Below are 14,113 nucleotides of genomic sequence, written 5' to 3' on the forward strand. Positions count from 1 at the left end.
GTAAACTATTGGAAAAAGTTGTGTTTGACCAGATACAATGCTATTTTACTGTAAACAAATTGACAACAAACTTTCAGCATGCTTATAGAAAAGGACATTCAACAAGCACAGCACTTACACAAATGACTGATGATTGGCTGAGAGAAATTGATGATAAAAATATTGTGGGGGCTGTTTTGTTAGACTTCAGTGCAGCTTTTGACATTATTGATCATAGTCTGCTGCTGGAAAAACGTATGTGTTATGGCTTTACACCCCCTGCTATAATGTGGATAAAGAGTTACTTGTCTAACAGAACACAGAGGGTGTTCTTTAATGGAAGCCTCTCAAACATAATCCAGGTAGAATCAGGAATTCCCCAGGGCAGCTGTCTAGGCCCCTTGCTTTTTTCCATCTTTACTAATGACATGCCACTAGCTTTGAGTAAAGCCAGTGTGTCTATGTATGTGGATGACTCAACACTATACACGTCAGCTACTACAGCAACTGAAATAACTGCAACACTTAACAAAGAGTTGCAGCTAGTTTCGGAATGGGTGGCAAGGAATAAGTTAGTACTGAATATTTCCAAAACTAAAAGCATTGTATTTGGGTTAAATCATTCACTAAACCCTAAACCTCAACTACATCTCGTAATGAATAATGTGGAAATTGAGCAAGTTGAGGTGACTAAACTGCTTGGAGTAACCCTGGATTGTAGACTGTCATGGTCAAAGCATATTGATACAACAGTAGCTAAGATGGGGAGAAGTATGTCTATAATTAAGCGCTGCTTTGCCTTCTTAACAACACTATCAACAAGGCAGGTCATACAGGCCCTAGTTTTGTCGCACATAGACTACTGTTCAGTAGTGTGGTCAGGTGCCACAAAGAGGAACTTGGGAAAATTGCAGTTGGCTCAGAACAGGGCAGCATGGCTGGCCCTTAAAAGTACACAGAGAGCTAACATTGATGACATGAACAGTGGGGAAAAAAAGTAGGATTTTTAATGAATTTATTTGCAAATTATGGTGGAAAATAAGTATTTGGTCACCTACAAACAAGCAAGATTTCTGGCTCTCACAGACCTGTAACTTCTTCTTTAAGAGGCTCCTCTGTCCTCCACTCGTTACCTGTATTAATGGCACCTGTTTGAACTTGTTATCAGTATAAAAGACACCTGTCCACAACCTCAAACAGTCACACCCCAATCTCCACTATGGCCAAGACAAAAGAGCTGTCAAAGGACACCAGAAACAAAATTGTAGACCTGCACCAGGCTGGGAAGACTGAATCTGCAATAGGTAAGCAGCTTGGTTTGAAGAAATCAACTGTGGGAGCAATTATTAGGAAATGGAAGACATACAAGACCACTGATAATCTCCCTCGATCTGGGGCTCCACGCAAGATCTCACCCTGTGGGGTCAAAATTATCACAAGAACGGTGAGCAAAAATCCCAGAACCACCTAGTGAATGACCTGCAGAGAGCTGGGACCAAAGTAACAAAGCCTACCATCAGTAACACACTACGCCGCCAGGGACTCAAATCCTGCAGTGCCAGACATGTCCCCCTGCTTAAGCCAGTACATGTCCAGGCCCGTCTGAAGTTTGCTAGAGTGCATTTGGATGATCCAGAAGAGGATTGGGAGAATGTCATATGGTCAGATGAAACCAAAATAGAACTTTATGGTAAAAACTCAACTCGTCGTGTTTGGAGGACAAAGAATGCTGAGTTGCATCCAAAGAACACCATACCTACTATGAAGCATGGGGATGGAAACATCATGCTTTGGGGCTGTTTTTCTGCAAAGGGACCAGGACGACTGATCCGTGTAAAGGAAAGAATGAATGGGGCCATGTATCGTGAGATTTTGAGTGAAAACCTCCTTCCATCAGCAAGGGCATTGAAGATGAAACGTGGCTGGGTCTTTCAGCATGACAATGATCCCAAACACACCGCCCGGGCAACGAAGGAGTGGCTTCGTAAGAAGCATTTCAAGGTCCTGGAGTGGCCTAGTCAGTCTCCAGATCTCAACCCCATAGAAAATATTTGGAGGGAGTTGAAAGTCCGTGTTGCCCAGCGACAGCCCCAAAACATCACTGCTCTAGAGGAGATCTGCATGGAGGAATGTGAAGACTTACAGAAAACGTTTGAGCTGTGTCATTGCCAACAAAGGGTATATAACAAAGTATTGAGAAACTTTTGTTATTGACCAAATACTTATTTTCCACCATAATTTGCAAATAAATTCATTAAAAATCCTACAATGTGATTTTCTGGATTTTTCTTTCTCATTTTGTCTGTCATAGTTGACGTGTACCTATGATGAAAATTACAGGCCTCTCTCAGCTTTTTAAGTGGGAGAACTTGCACAATTGGTGGCTGACTAAATACTTTTTTCCCCACTGTATGTCAGTCTCTCCTGGCTCAGAGTGGAAGAGAGATTGACTTCATCACTGCTTGTTTATGTGAGAGGTGTCGACGAACTGAATGTACCGAGCTGTCTGTTTGGAATACTGGCACATAGCTCAGACACCCATGCATACCCCACAAGACATGCCACCAGACGTCTCTTCACAGTACTACATAGAGCCATGACTACATGGAACTCTATTCCACATCAGGTAACTGATGCAAGCAGTAGATTCAGATTTAAAAAACAGGTAAAAACACACCTTGTGGAACAGCGGGGACTGTGAAGAGACACACACACAGGTACATACACACATACATATAGACACTCACTCTACACACACGTACACATGGATGTTGTATTGTAAATATGTGATAGTGGAGTAGTGGCCTGAGGGAACACACTAAATGTATTGGGTAAAGTGTTATGAAATATAATGTAATATTTTAAATTGTATAACTGCCTTAATGTTATAGGACCCCAGGAAGAGTAGCTGCTGCCTTGGCAGCAGCTAATGAGGATCCTTAATAAATACAAATACATAGAGCAGCTGCTCACCAATTTGACAGCTCCAACACAGTTACAGTGAGGGAAAAAAGTATTTGATCCCCTGCTGATTTTGTACGTTTGCCCACTGACAAAGACATGATCAGTCTATATTTTTCATGGCAGGTTTATTTGAACAGTGAGAGACAGAATAACAACAAAAAAATCCAGAAAAACGCATGTCAAAAATGTTATAAATTGATTTGCATTTTAATGAGGGAAATAAGTATTTGACCCCCTCTCAATCAGAAAAATGTCTGGCTCCCAGGTGTCTTTTATACAGGTAACGAGCTGAGATTAGGAGCACACTCTTAAAGGGAGTGCTCCTAATCTCAGCCTGTTACCTGTATAAAAGACACCTGTCCACAGAAGCAATCAATCAATCAGATTCCAAACTCTCCACCATGGCCAAGACCAAAGAGCTCTCCAAGGATGTCAGGGACAAGATTGTAGACCTACACAAGGCCGGAATGGGCTACAAGACCATCGCCAAGCAGCTTGGTGAGAAGGTGACAACAGTTGGTGCGATTATTCGCAAATGGAAGAAACACAAAATAACTGTCAATCTCCCTCGGCCTGGGGCTCCATGCAAGATCTCACCTCGTGGAGTTGCAATGATCATGAGAACGGTGAGGAATCAGCCCAGAACTACACGGGAGGATCTTGTCAATGATCTCAAGGCAGCTGGGACCAAGAAAACAATTGGTAACACACTACGCCGTGAAGGACTGAAATCCTGCAGCGCCCGCAAGGTCCCCCTGCTCAAGAAAGCACATATACAGGCCTGTCTGAAGTTTGCCAATGAACATCTGAATGATTCAGAGAAGACCTGGGTGAAAGTGTTGTGGTCAGATGAGACCAAAATCGAGCTCTTTGGCATCAACTCAACTCGCCGTGTTTGGAGGAGGAGGAATGCTGCCAATGACCCCAAGAACACCATCCCCACTGTCAAACATGGAGGTGGAAACATTATGCTTTGGGGGTGTTTTTCTGCTAAGGGGACAGGACAACTTCACCGCATCAAAGGGACGATGGACGGGGCCATGTACCGTCAAATCTTGGGTGAGAACCTCCTTCCCTCAGCCAGGGCATTCCAGCATGACAATGACCCAAAACACGTGGCCAAGGCAACAAAGGAGTGGCTCAAGAAGAAGCACATTAAGGTCCTGGAGTGGCCTAGCCAGTCTCCAAACCTTAATCCCATAGAAGATCTGTGGAGGGAGCTGAAGGTTCGAGTTGCCAAACTTCAGCCTCGAAACCTTAATGACTTGGAGAAGATCTGCAAAGAGGAGTGGGACAAAATCCCTCCTTAGATGTGTGCAAACCTGGTGGCCAACTACAAGAAACGTCTGACCTCTGTGATTGCCAACAAGGGTTTTGCCACCAAGTACTAAGTCATGTTTTGCAGAGGGGTCAAATACTTATTTCCCTCATTAAAATGCAAATCAATTTATAACATTTTTGACATGCGTTTTTCTGGATTTTTTTGCTGTTATTCTGTCTCGCACTGTTCAAGTAAACCTACCATTAAAATTATAGACTGATAATTTCTTTGTCAGTGAGCAAACGTACAAAATCAGCAGGGGATCAAATACTTTTTTCCCTCACTGTACACCTCTGACACCACCAAAACATCAGCTATGCAGGTGTCGGCTATCGCCAGTTAAAGCTTGATCTGATTGAATCTAGGCCTTAATGGATTTAACAGTTCACTGGCATTGCACCGGTGTGGAAATTCACACAAACTACTTACCTGCTATCACTACTCATTGACATTAAAACCTCTTTACAGCTTACATTGACATGGTAACTATGATTTGCCACAAAATATTTGTGTATTTTCTAGGATGGACTTAATGACTGAACACATTGTGGTACCTTCACCCAAAACCTAATTCCAAGTTCATTTGATTAAGGTGGATTATTTTCTTAAAGTTGAGTCAAAGTAGGAAATAACAGGGGGAGTTTGAAAATAAATTAAATATATATTTCTGGCTGTCTTGAGTTATCTTGTTTAGAAGAGGATTATTTATGTTGAGGATTATGTCAGTGGTAAGTAGCATAATGTAAATTAAGGGATTTGTGTTTAAATATGCAGGTTTGCTAAGGCCTCATGTTATACCGTTTATACAGTGTGGTGCTGACAATAATACTACTCTTTCTCCCCAATACCACAAAGACATGCTTTAGATACAGTACATACAGTGGGGAAAAAAAGTATTTAGTCAGTCACCAATTGTGCAAGTTCTCCCACTTAGAAAGATGAGAGAGGCCTGTAATTTTCATCATAGGTACACGTCAACTATGACAGACAAATTGAGAAAAAAATATCCAGAAAATCACATTGTAGGATTTTTCATGAATTTATTTGCAAATTATGGTGGAAAATAAGTATTTGGTCACCTACAAACAAGCAAGATTTCTGGCTCTCACAGACCTGTAACTTCTTCTTTAAGAGGCTCCCCTGTCCTCCACTCGTTACCTGTATTAATGGCACCTGTTTGAACTTGTTATCAGTATAAAATACACCTGTCCACAACCTCAAACAGTCACACTCCAAACTCCACTATGGCCAAGACCAAAGAGCTGTCAAAGGACACCAGAAACAAAATTGTAGACCTGCACCAGGCTGGGAAGACTGAATCTGCAATAGGTAAGCAGCTTGGTTTGAAGAAATCAACTGTGGGAGCAATTATTAGGAAATGGAAGACATACAAGACCGCTGATAATCTCCCTCGATCTGGGGCTCCACGCAAGATCTCACCCCGTGGGGTCAAAATGATCACAAGAACGGTGAGCAAAAATCCCAGAACCACACGGGGGGACCTAGTGAATGACCTGCAGAGAGCTGGGACCAAAGTAACAAAGCCTACCATCAGTAACACACTACGCTGCCAGGGACTCAAATCCTGCAGTGCCAGACGTGTCCCCATGCTTAAGCCAGTACATGTCCAGGCCCGTCTGAAGTTTGCTAGAGTGCATTTGGATGATCCAGAAGAGGATTGGGAGAATGTCATATGGTCAGATGAAACCAAAATATAACTTTTTGGTAAAAACTCAACTCGTCGTGTTTGGAGGACAAAGAATGCTGAGTTGCATCCAAAGAACACCATACCTACTGTGAAGCATGGGGGTGGAAACATCATGCTTTGGGGCTGTTTTTCTGCAAAGGGACCAGGACGACTGATCCGTGTAAAGGAAAGAATGAATGGGGCCATGTATCGTGAGATTTTGAGTGAAAACCTCCTTCCATCAGCAAGGGCATTGAAGATGAAACGTGGCTGGGTCTTTCAGCATGACAATGATCCCAAACACACCGCCCGGGCAACGAAGGAGTGGCTTCGTAAGAAGCATTTCAAGGTCCTGGAGTGGCCTAGCCAGTCTCCAGATCTCAACCCCATAGAAAATCTTTGGAGGGAGTTGAAAGTCCATGTTGCCCAGCGACAGCCCCAAAACATCACTGCTCTAGAGGAGATCTGCATGGAGGAATGGGCCAAAATACCAGCAACAGTGTGTGAAAACCTTGTGAAGACTTACAGAAAACATTTGACCTGTGTCATTGCCAACAAAGGGTATATAACAAAGTATTGAGAAACTTTTGTTATTGACCAAATACTTATTTTCCACCATAATTTGCTAATAAATTCATTAAAAATCCTACAATGTGATTTTCTAGATTTTTTTTTCTCATTTTGTCTGTCATAGTTGACGTGTACCTATGATGAAAATTATAGGCCTCTCTCATCTTTTTAAGTGGGAGAACTTGCACAATTGGTGGCTGACTAAATACTTTTTTTCCCCACTGTAATTACAACAATTATTACTGGAACAGTTAAAAAATTCTAAAACCCAACTAACCTTTCACAGTATCTCACACAACAAAGTTTTGTTAATGTTCAACATGCAAATATTACATTTGTTATTCAAAACGCTAGAGAATATCCTGTTGGTCTTGTAATGTAGGCAGTTACATTGTGTAACACAGAATTCAATAGAACATATTGTCTTAAATGTCCTGGTGTGTTTTAATGTATCTATGCCTAGTTGGAGGCCTGGGAGTTATTAGTACAGTTGAAGTCGGAAGTTTACATACACCTTAGCCAAATACATTTAAACTCTGTTTTTCACAATTCCTGACATTTAATCCTAGTAAAAAATCATTGTCTTAGGTCAGTTAGGATCACCACTTTATTTTAAGAATGTGAAATGTCAGAATAATAGCTTTTATTTATTTCATCACATTCCCAATGGGTCAGAAGTTTACATTCACTCAATTCGTTTTTGGCAACAATGCCTTTAAAAACTTGGGTCAAACGTTTCAGGTAGCCTTCCACAAGCTTCCCACAATAAATTGGGTGAATTTTGGCCCATTCCTCCTGACAGAGCTGGTGTAACTGAGGCAGGTTTGTAGGCCTCCTTGCTCCACACGCTTTTTCAGTTCTGCCCACAAATGTCCTATAGGATTGAGGTCAGGGCTTTGTGATGGCCACTCCAATACCTTGACTTTGTTGTCCTTAAGCCATTTTGCCACAACTTTGGAAGTATGCTTGGGGTCATTGTCCATTTGGAAGACCCATTTGTGACCAAGCTTTAAACTTCCTGACTGATTTCTTGAGATGTTGCTTCAATAAATCCACATCATTTTCCTTCCTCATGATGCCATCTATTTGTGAAGTGCACCAGGCCCTCCTGCAACAAAGCACCCCAACAGCATGATGCTGCCACCCCCGTGCTTCACGGTTGGGATGGTGTTCTTCGGCTTGCAAGCCACCCCGTTTTTCCTCCAAACATAACGATGGTCATTATGGCCAAACAGTTCTATTTTTGTTTCATCAGACCAGAGGACATTTCTCCAAAACGTACGATCTTTGTCCCCATGTGCAGTTGCAAACCGTGGTCTGGCTTTTTTATTGCGGTTTTGGAGCAGTGACTTCTTCCTTGCTGAGCGGCCTTTCAGGTTATGTCGATATAGGACTCGTTTTACTGTGGATATACAGTGGGGAAAAAAAGTATTTAGTCAGCCACCAAATGTGCAAGTTCTCCCACTTAAAAAGATGAGAGAGGCCTGTAATTTTCATCATAGGTACACGTCAACTATGACAGACAAAATGAGAAAAAAATATCCAGAAAATCACATTGTAGGATTTTTTATGAATTTATTTACAAATTATGGTGGAAAATAAGTATTTGGTCGATAACAAAAGTTTCTCAATACTTTGTTATATACCCTTTGTTGGCAATGACACAGGTCAAACGTTTTCTGTAAGTCTTCACAAGGTTTTCACACACTTTTGCTGGTATTTTGGCCCATTCCTCCATGCAGATCTCCTCTAGAGCAGTGATGTTTTGGGGCTGTCGCTGGGCAACACAGACTTTCAACTCCCTCCAAAGATTTTCTATGGGGTTGAGATCTGGAGACTGGCTAGGCCACTCCAGGACCTTGAAATGCTTCTTACGAAGCCACTCCTTCGTTGCCCGGGCGGTGTGTTTGGGATCATTGTCATGCTGAAAGACCCAGCCACGTTTCATCTTCAATGCCCTTGCTGATGGAAGGAGGTTTTCACTCAAAATCTCACGATACATGGCCCCATTCATTCTTTCCTTTACACGGATCAGTCGTCCTGGTCCCTTTGCAGAAAAACAGCCCCAAAGCATGATGTTTCCACCCCCATGCTTCACAGTAGGTACGGTGTTCTTTGGATGCAACTCAGCATTCTTTGTCCTCCAAACACGACGAGTTGAGTTTTTACCAAAAAGTTATATTTTGGTTTCATCTGACCATATGACATTCTCCCAATCCTCTTCTGGATCATCCAAATGCACTCTAGCAAACTTCAGACGGGCCTGGACATGTACTGGCTTAAGCAGGGGGACACGTCTGGCACTGCAGGATTTGAGTCCCTGGCAGCGTAGTGTGTTACTGATGGTAGGCTTTGTTACTTTGGTCCCAGCTCTCTGCAGGTCATTCACTAGGTCCCCCCGTGTGGTTCTGGGATATTTGCTCACCGTTCTTGTGATCATTTTGACCCCACGGGGTGAGATCTTGCGTGGAGCCCCAGATCGAGGGAGATTATCAGTGGTCTTGTATGTCTTCCATTTCCTAATAATTGCTCCCACAGTTGATTTCTTCAAACCAAGCTGCTTACCTATTGCAGATTCAGTCTTCCCAGCCTGGTGCAGGTCTACAATTTTGTTTCTGGTGTCCTTTGACAGCTCTTTGGTCTTGGCCATAGTGGAGTTTGGAGTGTGACTGTTTGAGGTTGTGGACAGGTGTCTTTTATACTGATAACAAGTTCAAACAGGTGCCATTAATACAGGTAACGAGTGGAGGACAGAGTAGCCTCTTAAAGAAGAAGTTACAGGTCTGTGAGAGCCAGAAATCTTGCTTGTTTGTAGGTGACCAAATACTTATTTTCCACCATAATTTGCAAATAAATTCAATAAAAATCCTACAATGTGATTTTCTGGATTTCTTTTTCTCCATTTGTCTGTCATAGTTGACGTGTACCTATGATGAAAATTACAGGCCTCTCTCATCTTTTTAAGTGGGAGAACTTGCACAATTGGTGGCTGACTAAATACTTTTTTCCCCCACTGTAGATACTTTTGTACCGGTTTCCTCCAGTATCTTCACAAGGTCCTTTGCTGTTGTTCTGGGATTGATTTGCACTTTTCGCACCAAAGTACGTTCATCTCTAGGACACAGAACACGTCTCCTTCCTGAGCGGTATGATGGCTGCGTGGTCCCATGGTGTTTATACTTGCATACTATTGTTTGTACAGATGAACGTGGTACCTTCAGGCGTTTGGAAATTGCTCCCAAGGATGAACCAGACTTGTGGAGGTCTACAATTGATTTTTTTGAGGTCAAGCTGATTTATTTTGATTTTCCCATGATGTCAAGCAAAGAGGCACTGAGTTTGAAGGTAGGCCTTGAAATACATCCACAGGTACACCTCCAATTGACTCAAATTATGTCAATTAGCCTATCAGAAGCTTCTAAAGCCATGACATCATTTTCTGGAATTTTTCCAAGCTGTTTAAAGGCACGGTCAGCTTAGTGTATGTAAACCTCTCACCCACTGGAATTGTGATACAGTGAATTATAAGTGAAATAATCTGTCTGTAAACAATTGTTGGAAAAAATTACTTGTCATGCACAAAGTAGATGTCCTAACCGACTTGCCAAAACTATAGTAAATTTGTGGAGTGGTTGAAAAACTAGTTTTAATGACTCCAACCTAAGTATATGTAAACTTCCGACTTCAACTGAATGTGAATGTGTTCTCTGTCTTGTAGCCCAGAGTGGAGAGGTTGGAGTGCCATGCGTGCTGGATCATGGGGGGTGGGCCACACATGACAATGAGCACATCGTTGGATGCCGGGGGAAGGTGCTCTTTCATCATATCAGCATTCACAAACCCTGAGCTGTACTTCCAGTCTGTAATCAGAGGAAAACACGAGCTGAATTCAACCGTTTTTAATCAACAGATAAGGATCAGCCCTGCAGGCCAATTAAATGATCACACCCTGTTAGCGAAGACGTGTTTCTTTTATGTGGAACTAACGGATGAGTGCCAGGATAGACAATTAGCTGGAGCCTCATTTGCATACTGTACCATATGAGGAAACTACAGTATAGCTGGCGGGTCACATGGCAAAACATAATCCAAATAGAACATTTAGATCATAGTGATATTGGGATATGATTGGAGGGGGAAGGATTTCCATTCAATCAGTTTACAGCTTACATCAGTAACAAACCAGTTAAAAAGTGTTGCTGCAGGTGTACCTTTGGGGATTTTTTTGTTCTTCTCCAGCAGTCAGTCAGTCAGTCAGTCAGTCAGTCAGTCAGTCAGTCAGTCAGTCCATACAAAAGGTGTTATAATATGGTAAGACAGCATGGTAAAACTGCTTTCTTGCAGTCCAACACAAATGATTCAATGGTGTTAGCCCATGACAACCCTCTACCTTTATCTTTTTCATTATGGCATACTATTGTCTTACTCTGTGGAGGCTTGTCTAGAGTCAACCACAAGTTGAGTTGGTCAGAGTGACTCTTCAGCACCTCCTCTAGTTCCTCCCGCAGTAGAATATCCTTAGTCTGGGGGACAAGAGAACATAATTAGAAAAATGTTTACATTTGCTAGTGCTTCAACTGCTACAGTATGTTATTGAGTCTTGTTAAACCATACTAAAGGTGAGACATTGATCTTGGTTGTCTACCTTCAGATGATTTTCATTGGACAAGCTCTGTGTCCACTTCATTGACAATCCACCGTGATGGTTTAATACTGTGTGGGATGTGACTCTTCCCTGTGCGCCGGTGAGACTGACCTGGTTAGCGAATATGAGGGAGCACTTGGTGTCGTCTGTAGGGTGTGCTGTAATACTGCGAATCAGCTTCAGCATCCGTGAAAAAGCACCCAGACTTTTAAGCCAATTTGCAGTTTTCAACTCAGAGCACATGACTTATGCTAAGAGAAACAGTTTTTACAAATCATGTTTTCCTCTGAAGGAAGAAGGATTTATGCTACCCACGTATTTCTAAATAAATACTTGACACATACATTTAAAAAACATGAGGTTCCTACCTGTTCCACCAGCGATCATTCCCATATGTTTAAATTTGCGGACCTTGGCCTCAGACTTCTTATCAGGTTGAATGGCAAATTTGCCTTAACATTTTGATTAATGTGTTTAAATTAGGTTTTAAAAGAGCTGAGTAAGTTGAGAAAGGGTTGATGCATTGTATTACATTGCCCTCTATTGGTCACACAATTATAATGCCATGATGAAGCACAGCATGGTACACACCTTACTAGAATGACTAGATCACACGCAAGCACGCACACAAACATACCCACATACACTTACCATTTCCTGTGTATACAAGCAGTCCGTTAGGTCCTCTGAAGTCTATTTTGTCTCCAGTGCTAATAGTCCTACAAGTAATTCAACTGATTGAAATGCAATTCCAAACATTCATCCAAATCCATCTCTATGGTGTCAGATCCCTGCTGTTATATCGTAACAAGTCTGAACAAACTCAAATGATCTGTTTGAGAGGGCTGATGAATAAGAGTACCTTGACCACCAGGTCAACAAAGCCCTGTCCCGCATAATAATGATAATAATAATAATAATAATAATAATAACATGCCATTTAGCAGACGCTTTTATCCAAAGCGACAGTTTGTGCAGATATTCTTCAGTTGTGCAAACCCACAGTTTCATCAGCTGTCCGGGTGGCTAGTCTCTGACGATCCCGCAGGTGAAGAAGCCAGATGTGGAGGTCCTGGGCTGGCGTGGTTACACGTTGTCTGCGGTTGTGAGGCCGGTCAGATGTACTGCCAAATTCTCTAAAACGACGTTGGAGGCGGCTTATGGTAGAGAAATGAACATTCAATTATCTGGCAACAGCTCTGGTGGACATTCCTGCAGTCATCATGCCAATTGCTAGCTCCCTCAAAACTTGAGATATCTGTGGCATTGTGTTGTGTGACAAAACTGCACATTTTAGTGGCCTTTTATTGTCCCCAGCACAAGGTGCACCTGTGTAATGATCAAGCTGTTTAATCAGCTTCTTGATATGCCACACCTGTCAAGTGTATGGATTATCTTGGCAAGGGAGAAATGCTCATTAACAGGGATGTAAATAAATTTGTGCACAACATTTGAGAGAAATAAGCTTTTTGTACATATGGAACATTTCTGGGATATTTTATTTCAGCTCATGAAACATGTAACACACTTTACATGTTGTGTTTATTTTTTTGTTCAGTGTATTTATGAAAAAATGTTATTTCATAAGTAGGAGCATTGGTCAGACAACTGTTGAACAGGCACAGGCTCTGAATAGATTTCTTCATCTTTGTTTATAGTTTTAGAAGATGCCTTTTGTCCCCATAAAGCTAGCCCTCTGCAGGTTGATTTCAGTGATTCCAACAGACAGTGACCTTGTTCCTACCAGCAGGTGGTGCCACATTATCTGGAGAAGACTAAAGTTTTCATTTCTTCCTGAGGACATGCATGCCAGCTGTATCCAGTCCAGTACTTCCATGTGTTTTTGGTACATTGATAGAGTTTGTGTACTTTCAGCAAACAACACTTCCTGTAACCTTTAGTAATAAAGTAATAACTAGACATGGTATCTACATGATCCTGGATGTAAGGCATATGCACTTTATGTCTGGGGTATACTGCAAAGTATAATCCACTAGTTAGCCAGCTAACTTTGATAAGTAACCAGAAATATCTATTGATTTTATGGTTTAAAAAAAAACTAAACATAGATATTAAATCAATTAGACCATGCCCATTTCAAGCTTATCTTTCTACAAAATATAAAAGTTATTTCAGAATATTTAGGCAAGTTAGCTGGCTAACTCCTTGATGTTGCTTTGTAGTATACCCCTCAGGTTTCATTTGTTTGAATGTGTTTGTCCTTTCTGTCTGTTCTGAATGAGATATTGTACCATCTGTCTGTGTGTGATATGGTAAACAACCCTCAAAAGCTGAATTGCATAGAACTGGTCTCATCAGGTAATATTCTCCATGCCATCTTTCCACTTATCTGACTATTGGTGTCAGGAAGTTACCTCTATTTTGAATGACAAAGCATACTTCCACCAGACATTTACATAATTTAGCAGACACACTTATCCAGAGAAACTAGGGTTAAGGGCACATTGACAGATTTTTCACCTAGTTGTCTCTGGGATTCAAACCAATGACCATTCAGGTACTGGACCAATGCTCTTAACCACTAGGCTACCTGTCACCCCTAGGTGACAGCGGAGGTTTTCTTTCAGTCGACTTCAGCATTGTATCCTTGAAAACAACTCCTGTTGAGCTGTAACCAAAGATGGTTTAGTTACAGGGGTGTCAAACATACAGAGCCAGGCCCTGGAGTCAGACCTTTGCACCAAGGCTGCCTAGAGGAAGGTGAGTTAATGGAGGGCTGACGGACCAATAGGAGAGAGGAACTCACTATGACAGAGCCATGACGAAGCACAGCTGAGTGATCCAGATGAGGAGGTGAATGGTCCAAAATCACTCCAGTGTCAGATCACTCAGGGGTTGAGCACTGGTTTACAAAGAAAATGTTTGTGTGTTTGTGTGTGTGTGTGCGTGTGTGTGCATTCGCGCTGTGTAATCAATTAAAATATCT

General features: G+C 41.9%; 1 protein-coding gene across 1 annotated transcript; it reads right to left on the reverse strand.

Annotated features, from left to right (window-relative positions):
- Nucleotides 1-10,205: 10,205 nt before the first annotated feature.
- On the reverse strand, nt 10,206-12,063 carry LOC311134869 (NADH-cytochrome b5 reductase 2-like; the record flags this gene model as incomplete). Its single annotated transcript, XM_084168640.1, has 6 exons — nt 10,206-10,381; nt 10,948-11,044; nt 11,278-11,343; nt 11,500-11,618; nt 11,818-11,885; nt 12,029-12,063. 6 exons carry the CDS (start codon nt 12,061-12,063, stop codon nt 10,206-10,208), a joined length of 561 nt encoding a protein of 186 aa, XP_084024766.1.
- Nucleotides 12,064-14,113: the final 2,050 nt, after the last annotated feature.

The sequence above is a fragment of the Coregonus lavaretus genome, assembly GCF_964263955.1.
Source record: "Coregonus lavaretus genome assembly, chromosome: 9".
NCBI lineage: Eukaryota > Metazoa > Chordata > Actinopteri > Salmoniformes > Salmonidae > Coregonus > Coregonus lavaretus.